The following is a 12,424-nucleotide window of genomic DNA, read 5'->3' as shown; positions in this document are numbered from 1 at the left end:
TTGGTGCTCACCAGCCTCTAGCCCTCTCTTGCTGCGTCATCAAAGCATCGGAGTGTAGGTACCCACCTGACACAGAAGTACAGCACCACCGGTCCAGACTTCTTAGGGAACTCATGCTCCAGAACACGACGGTCCAGCTGCAGCCAGCTGAAGTGACCCCTGGAAGAGACCCCAAATCCAACACAATCACCTCCAGCCCAACACAGTTACCCCAATCTAGCACAACCATCCCTACTTCAATACAAACAACCCATTGAAAACAATTACTCCAATCCAACAAAGTGACATCCAATCCATAGAAACCAAAACACGCCTTGGTAACTCTGTCTAGGTCACACGCAAGGTATTGTAATGAACTTTGTAAGACCGGTTAAGCATACTGGAAACTTGGAACACAGTGCACATATAACACATTCGACAACAAAACTACAGTAGCAGAGTTCAGCTTAATGGTGCTAAATACAGTGCAGTCCATACGTATTTGTACAGTGGTACAATTTCTCTTCTTTTGGCTCTGCCCTCCAGCACATTCGATTTTATATGAAATAATGAATATGAGGTTAAAGTTCACCTTTAATGTGAGGGCATTTACATCCTTAACATGAGATGCGTGTCGGAATTATATCCACGTTTATACAGTGCTACAATTCTAGGTGACCAAAAGTAATCGGACAGTTGGCTTCTCAGTGTTTTCCAATTGGTTAAGTGTACTCAATCGCTTCCTTAATGCAGACATAAGAAAGCTTTCATTATTTAGTCTCTCTTTCTTACACCTGCACTAAGGAAGCTATTGAATACACCTGAATAATCAGAAACAGTTGAGAATTATTGTTTAATTTCAAATCCAATGTGCTGAAGTAGAGCCAAAAGAAGATAAATTGTACCACTGTCCAAATACTTAAGGACTGCACTGTAAGGCCATGTTGTACTGAAGCATTTCAGCCATGTGTGTAAAAGCAGTCCATGGGAGGCATATAGCAGAGGCTAGCGTTTACCCTGCTGGTCATGTTACTATTTGTTTGGGGTCCCTGGTGAAACACAGGCTCTTTGCATTGGGATCAGAGGTTACAAATCTTGAACTTTAAGTTTTTTTAGAAACAGGACAGCTCCCACATCTACTTTAAATTCTGTGTAGATATTCAGTGTCTCCACTGGGCAAAGACGAGGGCGGACAGGTCATGTTTATTTCTGTCTCTCAGACTGGTTCACTTTTGACAGCGAAGGTCTCTCTGTGAATTGCTGTCTCTAAGTGCCTCTTTCCTCCAATGCTATGAACCAGTGGACGAAGCTGGCATCCTCCTGATACATGAGACAGGCTTTTGCTAAGCCAGAGATGACCTCTACCAGCTACTGGGAGAGCAGATTAAATGCAGGAGCAAATATCTCATTGTCTATGAGTCATCAGTCTGCCAGAGTGTGTTTGAGGAAACTTGCTATCTAAAAGAGGCTGCTGTGTTAAGATACACTCTGTATTACACAGCAGTCTGTGAATGCTGCTACACACCATTTTCTCTGCATGGCTGTGCTCAGAAATACGATTGAATAACCTGCCAGAATGATAAATCATATGAATCAAAATACTACCATTCAGAAGGTGCCGCCGTTTTAACAGCATTTAAGCCTGTTAACAATGTGCACTGAAAAACAGTTATGAGGAAAATCTTGGCTTTGAGAATGGGATTATAATTAACCTGACTGCTTATAAAAGGAAAAATAGAAATAAATGGAATGTGTAACAGAAGATTCTTCTTCAAATAAATTTCCAAAATGAAAGAACCAGAGGTTCTTTTATACTGTTAATTGCAGCATATACTATCTTAAAAAGGCAGCCAAATTCTAAAATATTAATGCATTCTCATAGCTGTTTCTGGAAGGTGAAATGTTATGGCATTAAAGCAATGTTTACACAATGGAGTCCAAGTAACATGGACTGGCGTGATGTACAGTAGGAGTAATTTAAAATCAGTCGCATACTCACGTTTCATCTGTGTACGATATTCCAAAGTACTCTTTCTCTTTCAGATTGAAGTGGGAAGCCACCAGGTCAAGGAGATCTTTTGCCATAAGTTTGGGCTGGAGGAAGAAGTAGAAGCAAGTGTTAGTGTCTAGCATGATGCGCGGTTACTGTATTTCCATGTCTCTGAGGGGTAGAGGCTGGGGGGAGGGGGGGCTGTGAGCACGTATGGGCTCTGTAATGGGTATTGATTTACTGCAGTGACTCAGCGTCTGTGACACGTAAGGAGGATCTGCCCTGGCGCTCCGTCTCCTGCAGTCCCTAAACGTGGAGAGAAGCAGTAATCTCCAGCCCGCCTTCCGCTAACGACTAGCCCGGTCCATCACTCAAGAGGCTGGAGAGGAGTTACTGCTGAGCCCCGCCCTGCTCAGCAAACCAACCGCGTCATGTACCGTTTAAACCAGCAAACAACCAGACTACATCTGCGGAGTGTTTTTCGGGGGTCGCAAATTGGAAGAACAATGTCACGTTTAAGATCCACTGCGCACGTTAAGTGTCTTTTTATCGGGTTATCTGTCTGTGTCGACAGATCCACGGCTGAAGGGAGTGATGTGTAATGCTGTGTGAAGCGGGCCTGGATGTGAAGGATGAAGGTGGCGTCTGCAGGCATTCATGGGTGGTCAGAGGACCCGGATGTAAAAAAACGAAGGTGACTGCCCGTGTGTTCTTCCCCTCTGTGTGAGCACGGACAGGCCCACTGTTGGGAGACATATTCATATCGACAGCAAACTGTGGGTCTTATTTAGAGAGTATCTCCTAAGAACTGCCCATTAAGATGGATGATGTGGGGAAACCTGCCTCTGGGTAGACCGGCAGAACCTCATCAATCCCACATTCACCGAAGGTGTAGATCTTGTGGACAGCGGTCTACGACAGTGCGCACATTTCCAGATGCACACAGAAAGCCACACAAACGGCATTTACAGCCAGCGTGGATAAATAGTTTGGCCTCAATTACGTCATATTGACCATGCAGAGAGACTAGCTGCCAAATTAAGAATGGTCTCAGCTCAATGGAAAAAGCTCAGGTGTTGACTCTTAGTTTGTGTGTATGAACATGTAAGCATGCATGTGTGTGTGCGTGCATGTGTGTGTGTGTGTGTGTGTGTGTGTGTGTGTGTGTGTGTGCGCATGTGTGCATGCATGCAGGCATGTCTGTCATTGGCAGACCATGTAAAGTCTGAAGATAAGTATATTTAGTTTTACACACAAAGCCTGTCTGCACCACACACTTCCTGCGCGCCCTGGCTCCAGCCCTGTAAAATGAATCCCTGAACCACTCTAATTACTATTTTTATTCGACACAAGCCCGCAAAGGCCATTTTCAATTATCTGCAAAGAAAAGCAACAATAATCATGTAAACTGACTCCACATGCCTACGCCTTCCAAAAATAGCCAGAGAAAATATAAAGCAATGTACAATTACATATGTTACTCTCGCCAAGGCCCTGACAGGGAGGACTGTGGCAATGTGGCGCCTTGAAGCTCCACCCGAAAACAAACAAAGCGGAACCTAGGAGTGTGTATTCACAGCGCGATTCAGTGCCGTTCTGATTTACAGTAAGCACGTGCGTCTGCTCACATTTATTTAATGCAACATATTCATTGCAGCAAAGCAATACAAAATGTTTTGCTCTGTTTCTTCCCGAGGTGGGTGGAAACAACTCACCCCCAAGCTGTATACATTATCTCTACGCTCATTTGCACAAATCGAATGCATTTACTTTGTTTACAGCATGGAAATGCATATCTGTATTCACACAAGGAAAAGCAGCGTGACTCTGGTATGGTGGCAGTTCCTGGCGATTCCCGGAAGCACTAGAAGCAGAGAGGTGTTGAAACCTGGCCTTAGTGAATTATTCATGTGCCAGCCTTGATTGCTAACAGTTCTGCTTCGTTCATTTCTTATTTCTTCTTCAGCCTTGATGAGGGATCTCCACACAGCAGTTACTTTAGATACCAACATTCCTCTATGAATGCCACTTCAATTTTCAGTTATTTCCCAACCACCTGGGAACAGCAGATATGAAGATGCAATTTCCCTGCATTTATCCAATCCGCTGCGGTCTGTGAGCTTTTTTTGTTTGTTGGTTAATTAATGTGGCGCAGACACATTGATCTGTGGATGGGCTGATATAATGACTGCAGTATATATGATGTACAAACCATCCAGATGATTTGAAGAACAGTGAACGAGGGCAGAACCTGTCCTACGTTGACCCCCCCTGCCTCCAAACAAAAATGATTCACCAGGGTCTCCTCTCTCAAGAAGAGTTTTTCCTGTGGTTTCCTTCAAACTTTTTGCAGACAGTTCATTATTGTTATAAGATTACACACAGGAGACTCAAAATACTTTTATTTGGGTTTGAGGGCATATTAGAGGCTGAGGGCCTGTCCACTCCATTTTACTATGAACCGTGCAGTGTTTGCAGTGCTTTGTCTTATATGAGAGACAGATTATCCCTGGCTCCAGCAGGAACGTGCTGCCGTGTGGTGGATGAGGGCCTGCTTGATCCAGATAGCAGACCATCGGTGAATGCGCTCTTCTGAGTGTTACTGAGGCTCTGCTCTCTGGGCTTGGCTCTTACTTCACAGGCTGATTGGCTGATTGTTCTCAGATGGGCTGCCTGACACTGGGAGGTGAGGTGAGCAGATGAGCCATCCTGATTAGTTAAACTACTGCTATGGCTATGGGTTTGGGGAAGGTGCAGCTCAGATCTACTTAGACATGATCTGGATGGGCTGCTAATCCAAGCCAAGGATTAGACAGAGAAGTCAAAATAATATGATGTTCAGAGGATCTACGCCCTGCCAGCATTTGGCTTTGAAAGATCAGCGGAAAGATCTACATCGCATATACATGAAGTGAGGTTATAAAAAAGAAATCAATATCAGCAATATCACTCAGTTATGTGATTACTAATGTTTACTACTCCTGTTACTACTGTGAACTGCAACTGCAGAAGGATGGCCTGAACCTTCTAAGGACAATTAAGTCTCCTTGGAGTTGCCCTGGGTCTGTTTCTTCAGTGATGATGATTCCTGTTGCCGCTATAAAGGCCACACTGAGGCTAGCAGATCAAACACCTGCAATGAGAACAGGCCATACCGTGATGTGGGCAAGTCTCAGACACGTGTGTGAATACCAGTCAGCCTGGACTTAACAAATTGCTATTGACAAGAGCATTACAGAAAGATCCAGATAAGATCAGCACCATGTTGCAGTGCTGGATCCTGAGCAAGAAGTGATTTACTGCAAGGTAGCACTGAAGAGGACAGACAGGCAGCTGGATCAGTTGAAGGAATTCCAATATTCCGACATGGTTTTCTGCGGCTTGCTGCAGTCTTACACAGGCAGAGTGGCATAGGGTTCGCTGGGCCCAGTCGTGACATCCCCGTTTGACTGCACATGCTGAAGAGATCACAGCTTTCACCCGACGCAGCCGGCGGTAAATACCGTGAGAGCGCAGTCTGAAGCAGGAGAGAATGCCCACCCGGCAACCCTCCGGGTCTGCACACTGTCTTTCCCGGAGAGCTAAGTCCATGCGGAACCTTCCGGAATTGCAAACGTGCGCCGTGCTGGGGGCGTGCTGACAGAGGGGAGTTGCACAGGGATAGGAGATCATACTGACACAGAAACCCCATAAACCCCTGATTCATGTCACGAAGGAGTCAGAGTTGATGTTTAAACCTGACTAAGTGCACAACAGCACCACTGGCCACTGACTACGCTAAAGACCTGATGCACTGAGGGCTATTCCTGCTCCAGCTTCAGCTGCGCTTCTCAATCAATGGTCATCCATCAAAATCTGATACAAGTGACTGGAATACATGGTGATGAGATCTTCCACACGTTTGAAGCCACACCACCTTCAAAAAGCAATCAAGAGGATGACAAGGGAGATACTGCAGGAAAAGAGCACCTCTGTGGGATATGAATGCACCTTATCAACAGGCAGACTTAACCAGGCGGTTGATTCATTGATGGTCTATTTGCAAACCACAGCATGGGAATGTTCTTTGGCTCATTGGAACCCACGGTAACTACAGCAAGATGCATGAGAAGAAAACAAAGAGTGATTATAAGAGAGAATGCGTAAACGGAGAGAAAGGATAGAGAGAAAGCACAAGAAGAGACGGATAGAAAAAGAGAACAGAGGAGATTGAGAGATAAAGTTTAAGATCTCCAAACATTGTCTGAGGAGACAATGGGTACAATCAACACAGAAATAACGAGCAACTTTTTCAATCATTCTATCCCAAGCCAAAGAAAAATCTGGTGATTGCTTATCTTACAACAGCCTTCTCTTCAATCTGGTGACACGACATGTACATTAATTTGCTCACAGTTCTGATGCAGTTTTAGTTCAACAACATTCACCAGAACAAATACAGAGACTATTAGGCTCCCTCAAATATCGTTGGCCTATTCCGTTATGCACCTTTTATATTTTTTTGTAGGGCGGCCTATAGCGTAGTGGTTAAGGCAAATGACTGGGACACGCAAGGTTGGTGGTTCTAACCCCACAATAAGATACGCACAGCCGTTGGGCCCTTGAGCAAGGCCCTTAACCCTGCATTGTTCCAGGGGAGAATTGTCTCCTGCTTAGTCTAATCAACTGTACGTCGCTCTGGATAAGAGCGTCTGAACGTCAATAATGTAATGTAATGGTGGAAATTAATGTAATGCTTTACATACTGCCTGAAGTTGTGGTACATTTACAGATTAAATCCAGGTTAAATACTTTGACCAAGGTTACAGGTGCAACATGCCACCCATGAGTCAATCCTGCAAGCGTCTAATGGCTAGCCTAGTTCCCAGACCTACATTACACTGCCAGAGGGCTTATAAATTCCATGCCAGGTGCTACATTAATGGATATTTTTCTTTCTGCCAGTAATGGGCTGTAACTGTGTACTGGCCTGTATATTATAGCAAGTCTTGCCAGCATCAGGTTCAAATGACTTCCAGCAGTCCTCACGGCCAGCTCCAGACTTTATCTTCATTATGGTGAAACTTCTCTGGCACCAATCATTACTCTCCGCTCTGCCCATTTCTGTTTCTGCAGATCACCACCGATGCGTCAGCACACCCAGGGATGGACTACGGCTGCATGTCCTTCTGCCGGGGTGGTTGCTGATGGATGACGGTCCCACATCACTGCTCAATGGCCTCCTGTGGCCTTCGGGCCTTCAGTATGCCAGACTAAAACACCGAGAAATACTGTATATCGGAGCGAAAGGCACATTTTGCAGGATTTTGTGTCAGGTCCTGGACAGGTAATCAAATTAGACTGCACTCACAGTGGGTCAAGGATTCTCTTGAAGTGTGAAACTTCACCAGGAGACAGATCAGAGGCTGGGCAGGAGTTATGTTGAACAGTCATATCAGGACTCATTACATTAAGGATAGAATCACCTGTAGGAGTAGTGGGCTGTAGGCACTGTGATAGGATTATTATTATAGAACTCTGGTACAGTTGTAAGAACTTGTAAGAAACATTAGCATAGCATTAGGATGAGATGCTCCAAGCCGGTGGAAGGCAGACTCATACAGTCTCATATGAATACGCAACAGCACAAGCTCAATCCCAGGTGAGCAATGGATCTCTATTTTGTACTTGGCCATGCACTGCAGTGACCGTATTGAACACACAAAATGCAAGCCCTGAAGTGTCTGGCCAGGCAGCAGGTCCTTTCGCGTGGGTAATAATTCTTCATTTTGAAAAATTGCAGCATCCATTTAAAGTTTGATTTACTTTGTGCACCGACTGTCTTCAGAACCACAAAACGGTAATTATGACTTCCTCTGAAGCATGAGGTCATCGCAGCGCCGTGAAGAGTTTTTAATCAATGCTGAGATCAACTGAAATCTTGGACGGAAAGAAGACGAGACGCTGGGGGGGGAGGAGGGTGCTTTTGGCTGCTTCGTCTGAAAGGAAATTGCAAGAACAGCTCTGCAGACCATCTCTGGACTAGAATCGTTTCTGACACCCATAATCATCTGCCAGACGAAGTAACGGATGAATATCTGGACAGTTTCTGGCCAGCGTTACAGCGCCGGCATATTTCAGGCACTCTGACAAAAGGAGAGCCCCTCCATGACAGGGCGCCAGCGCAGTGAGAGATGGGTCTCGCCGAGGCCCGGCTGTTCTGCGTCACGGCAGGGCCGAGTTGCTTTCAACTTCGGGGAGAGGGTCCCAGCACGGCTGCTAGTCTTATTGGTGGCACAAGGCCCCTTCTGTGGAGAGTCCCCTTCCCTTTCAGGGCATTTCTTGTGCAGGGACTAATCCCCAGCCCAGTGTCCTTCACAAAAGACAGACAATCAGGGCATCAAGCAGGTGGCCAGCCACAGGGGACTGGTGTTAAGCCCACGCCCACGTCTCTGTAACCTTAGATCCAGACCCGACACATGCTTCTTATGCTGAAAGGACAAAAGGGTGAAGTGTGATATTTGACCGTAAAGAGCTTGTGTTCAATAACAACAGTTTGTTTAAGGCAGCACATAGGCTATTGTAAATTAGCTGCAATGTGATTAGCAAGCACCCAGGGACTTCCTCTACCCCTGCAGAGTCTGCCACAGATCCCCAAACAGCAGACACATGCAAATGTATGAACGCTCTCAGTCACACTCACTCTCTCACTCACACACACATATATGCAAACACAAGGCCACACATGCAAACATATTTACCACAAGACACCATACCTCATATACTTAAACTAGCCTACATATCTAGACATCTGTTGAAAAAAAATTGAATTGCAGCTGCAAAAAAAAGGAGGTACTATCTCACAATTGAGTAATGCATTCTGTAAAGGTGATTTGTTATAGATATGACTCAATAATAACAATGAATGATCATAACTTGATAACTTGACACAAATTACTCATTTTAAATTCTGATGTGAGAGATGCTAAATGATTATGCAAATACGGCAAATATGAAACCCCCTGATCTAAACCAGTCATAGTGTTGTAGAGTAAAAGGTCTCCAGATTCCCGGACTGACAGCATGTGGCAGCTCCACTCATGAAGTCTCCCTTTCCTAACACCAGAGTTCACCAACTACAAGGTTACAAGGTACTTGCTTTACCCAACATTAAAGTGCAGTCTATAAATGCACTTCTCTATATGTGCATCCAGTCAAAACACCATGACATTCCAATGAAGAAAACTCTGAGAAACAAAAATGAAATGTCTCATATCTATTTACATTTACTAAGCCTTCATCAGGCTAGCACTGCTTTACATATCAACAGCAAACATATGGAATGAACCAGACCACTGACAGACATGCAGCATCAGTGGCCAACCATACAATGAGCTTTGGGTGGGCCTCAGGGTTTAAATCACGGATGTTTACTCCACTGGAGTGCTAATAATTATTTCTACACACCAATAAGGGAACATCTGCCAGGCACAGCCCCCTGTAGCCTCTTCACCATATCAACCATCAAATCTTCAGTTAAAGAGTCAAATAGAAACAGCAAGACTACGACCACAAAACCAGTATCATCTATTATCAACACGCATTGAGCTTGGCCAAGTACAGTGTGATGATGATTTCAAGAACTTGTATACATCTATAAACCACTGTTTATATACACTACATCATTTAAGATGTAGTCTATATGAAGACTAACATAGACTAACACGGACGAAAACATGCATGGAAACAAGAAACAAGATATCGCATGTTCAGTTAGGGATTAGAAACCCTATTCATTTTCGTCATGTATTTAGTAAAGAATACCTGGATTAGTTTACGCAAAGCATTCCAAAATCACTGTTCAGTAAGTTTCAGTAAGTCGTTGTCAAACAATGGCCTCGCCCGGCTTCTTAAAAAGCAGCTTTAGGCAAGGGCTTTTCTTTGTACGAGGACTGAAAAAAAATACAGCCCGTTTAGTTTAATGTACATTTAACAACCTCACTATGCTAGGGGCTAATCCAAAACATTTTGTGCCACGGAAACACACAGTTCCACAGATCTAAAAGGCCTAAGTTATGCTTAGTCATTTTCAGTGATGCCAGCGGGAAAGGGAAACGTGTTCACCCAGCAGTACCTCATACCATCAAAGCTTTCAGCACCCTGTTTATTAAAATCCGCGAGAAGAGAGGATACAGATTCATCACGTATACCGAACTCAGCCACAACGTGACAGCAACAAAAGGACCATCTGAATCGCTCACAGCGCCACGCTGAATATCAGGGTTCAGATTTTATTGGGAACAGGGAGGCCTGTGTCTTTCTGAGCAGACTAGCATTTGTTTTTCATTACATGTCGGAGGGGAGAGAAGCGGTTTAGAGGATTTACGTTCGTTGATTCCTTTGATGCCGGCTGGAAATATCAGCCACGGTGCACTCCTTAGTGGCGTCTGATCCTGAGCACATCTGACACTGGCTCCCTAATACGGAGAGCGGCACGGCAGGAGCATACGAGCAGAATGAAGACATGGATGTGACTAGCAGGATGCGTGTAATCACGAAGGATTCATGATGCATTGTATGTTTGTGTGTGTGTGTGTGTGTGTGTGTGTGTGTGTGTGTGTGTGTATGGGGGCTAATGGTGAAATAGACTTTTCACCGCATTCACATAGCAGTGAAACCCTGTAGAAACCCCCAGAGGATGACTGTAGCTTCCTTTTTCGTACTGTAGTACAGCATGACGAGGACAGACTGTGCAGACTCCTCTCAGAGCTCCAGGCAGGAGTTTTCCTGACAGATGTTACACATGCTCAACAGCTCGAAGGTGTTGATATATAGGGTGGCGGGGAGATCTCTCACTCTCAGCACTTCTGAAAACCTACCTTAGGTGCTACTATGAAAAAATAAACTCTGGGCGAACACAGTGTTGTGTTTATAAAACCCTGCTATGAGACGCCACGGATTGTGTTGGTTCTTAGTATTTCCAAACAAACAATTACCCTGGAGTTTATTTAATTATAACCTACCTGCACCAGCAGCTCGAGTTTCCTGTCATCGAGAAGGTGGACCTGACATCGCCGCCCCTCTGTCATCTAGAAGAGAGGAGACAGAGTGGATTATCCTTGGTGCACAGTGGATCAAATCCCCTGAGAATGCAAGGTCAGGGTGAAGCAAATCATACCATGAATACAAGCTCACGCGCAACCAAACACACACCGTGTCAACAAACTTGGAACCACACTGATGTGAACAAATGCTTTCGCCACAACTAGAACAGTTCACTTCTCACAATACTGCAGGCGGCTTATTTTTTGTTGTGCCCGTGAAAGAGATTATCACTTGTAATGAGCATGATAAGCTTTGTAGACCTGGATAAAAACTGCAATGATATCAACAGATATTCATGTTAGGCAAACACAAAGGTACAGCACCTTCCTCTAGAAAAATGCACAGTACACAAATGGATCAAGATGACCAACAATGTTGACCGAAGCTTTTTTGAAAAAGGGCATGAAACATTCCTGGATGAAAATGCAGGCACCAGCTAATACAACACCAGACGCCCAATGAAGCAGGATCCCAGAGTTTAGAGTGACATTCTAAGCTAACATTGCTGTGAACAAGCGTTCTCCAGTCCTACTTTCCTACTTTGGCAGTTAGGACACGTATAAAAGACAGCCAAATTCACCGGGGTACCTCCCTATTGATTGGTCCACCTTGTGACATGCCGTGAGTTGCGGTGCTCTCTGGGACTCGCTTCATTGCGTCCCGTTTCAACAGCTTGTGCGAAGGACGAGCTAATGGCTGTGTCGATGCCCTATGGCTCTGAGCCCAGCCTGGCTAACCCTGTGGCCGGGATGCAAACCCTTGAGGCCCAGTGTCCGAACCTGTTCAAAGTGCCCTTTCCCCCAATATCCCACCCAGTGCAAACAATGGGTCCGGCCAAAGCAACTTCCCGTGCCGGTCCGTGGCTTTCAGCAATACAGACAGGCCGGCATCCTTCCCTGAGGAAATCCTTTATACGGTCATACTCTCCATACATACAGTGTCAACGCCTTATCCCACACCGTGCACTTCAGAGCTGGTATAAATTTCTCTTTAACTGGCCATAGATGGAACAGAAGGACCTCCAGGGGTCCTGTTTATTGGCAATTCATTCAGTGATGAAGGAGCTCGGTCAAGGAATAAACCGCCAACGAGGGGATTGTGACACACATGAAACAACAAACGGGCTCTGAGGAAGTCACTTATGATGACAGCAGATGTTCCTTTCAGTGGAGTCAACACACCATACTGGAAAAAACAGCTATGGTCATAAAGCCTCAAAATCAAGGGGCTTGTTTGTTTGCTCGTTTTTGTACTCTGTAATCGTCTGCATGTCAGTGTTGTTTGGTCTTCATTGTAGAGGAAGGACGGTAAACACCCAAACAATGGTACTGCCCATGAACATGACATCAAAGCACTGCCCACCACTTGCAC

General features: G+C 45.1%; 1 protein-coding gene across 1 annotated transcript in view; it reads right to left on the bottom strand.

The window, feature by feature from the left end:
- The window catches only part of frmd4a (FERM domain containing 4A), an 88,643-nt gene that overhangs the window by 46,002 nt on the left and 30,217 nt on the right, over positions 1 to 12,424 (bottom strand). The window contains exons 2-4 of the mRNA XM_061252114.1: positions 10,972 to 11,037; positions 1,979 to 2,073; positions 67 to 159 (exon numbers count right to left, since the gene is read on the bottom strand). Coding sequence (XP_061108098.1) covers positions 67 to 159; positions 1,979 to 2,073; positions 10,972 to 11,037 — 254 coding nt within the window. The remainder of the gene's footprint in view (positions 1 to 66; positions 160 to 1,978; positions 2,074 to 10,971; positions 11,038 to 12,424) is intronic.

The sequence above is a fragment of the Conger conger genome, chromosome 8 (genome assembly GCF_963514075.1).
Source record: "Conger conger chromosome 8, fConCon1.1, whole genome shotgun sequence".
NCBI lineage: Eukaryota > Metazoa > Chordata > Actinopteri > Anguilliformes > Congridae > Conger > Conger conger.
Note: the sequence above shows the minus strand (reverse complement) of the source record. Positions and strands in the feature narration are given on the sequence as shown.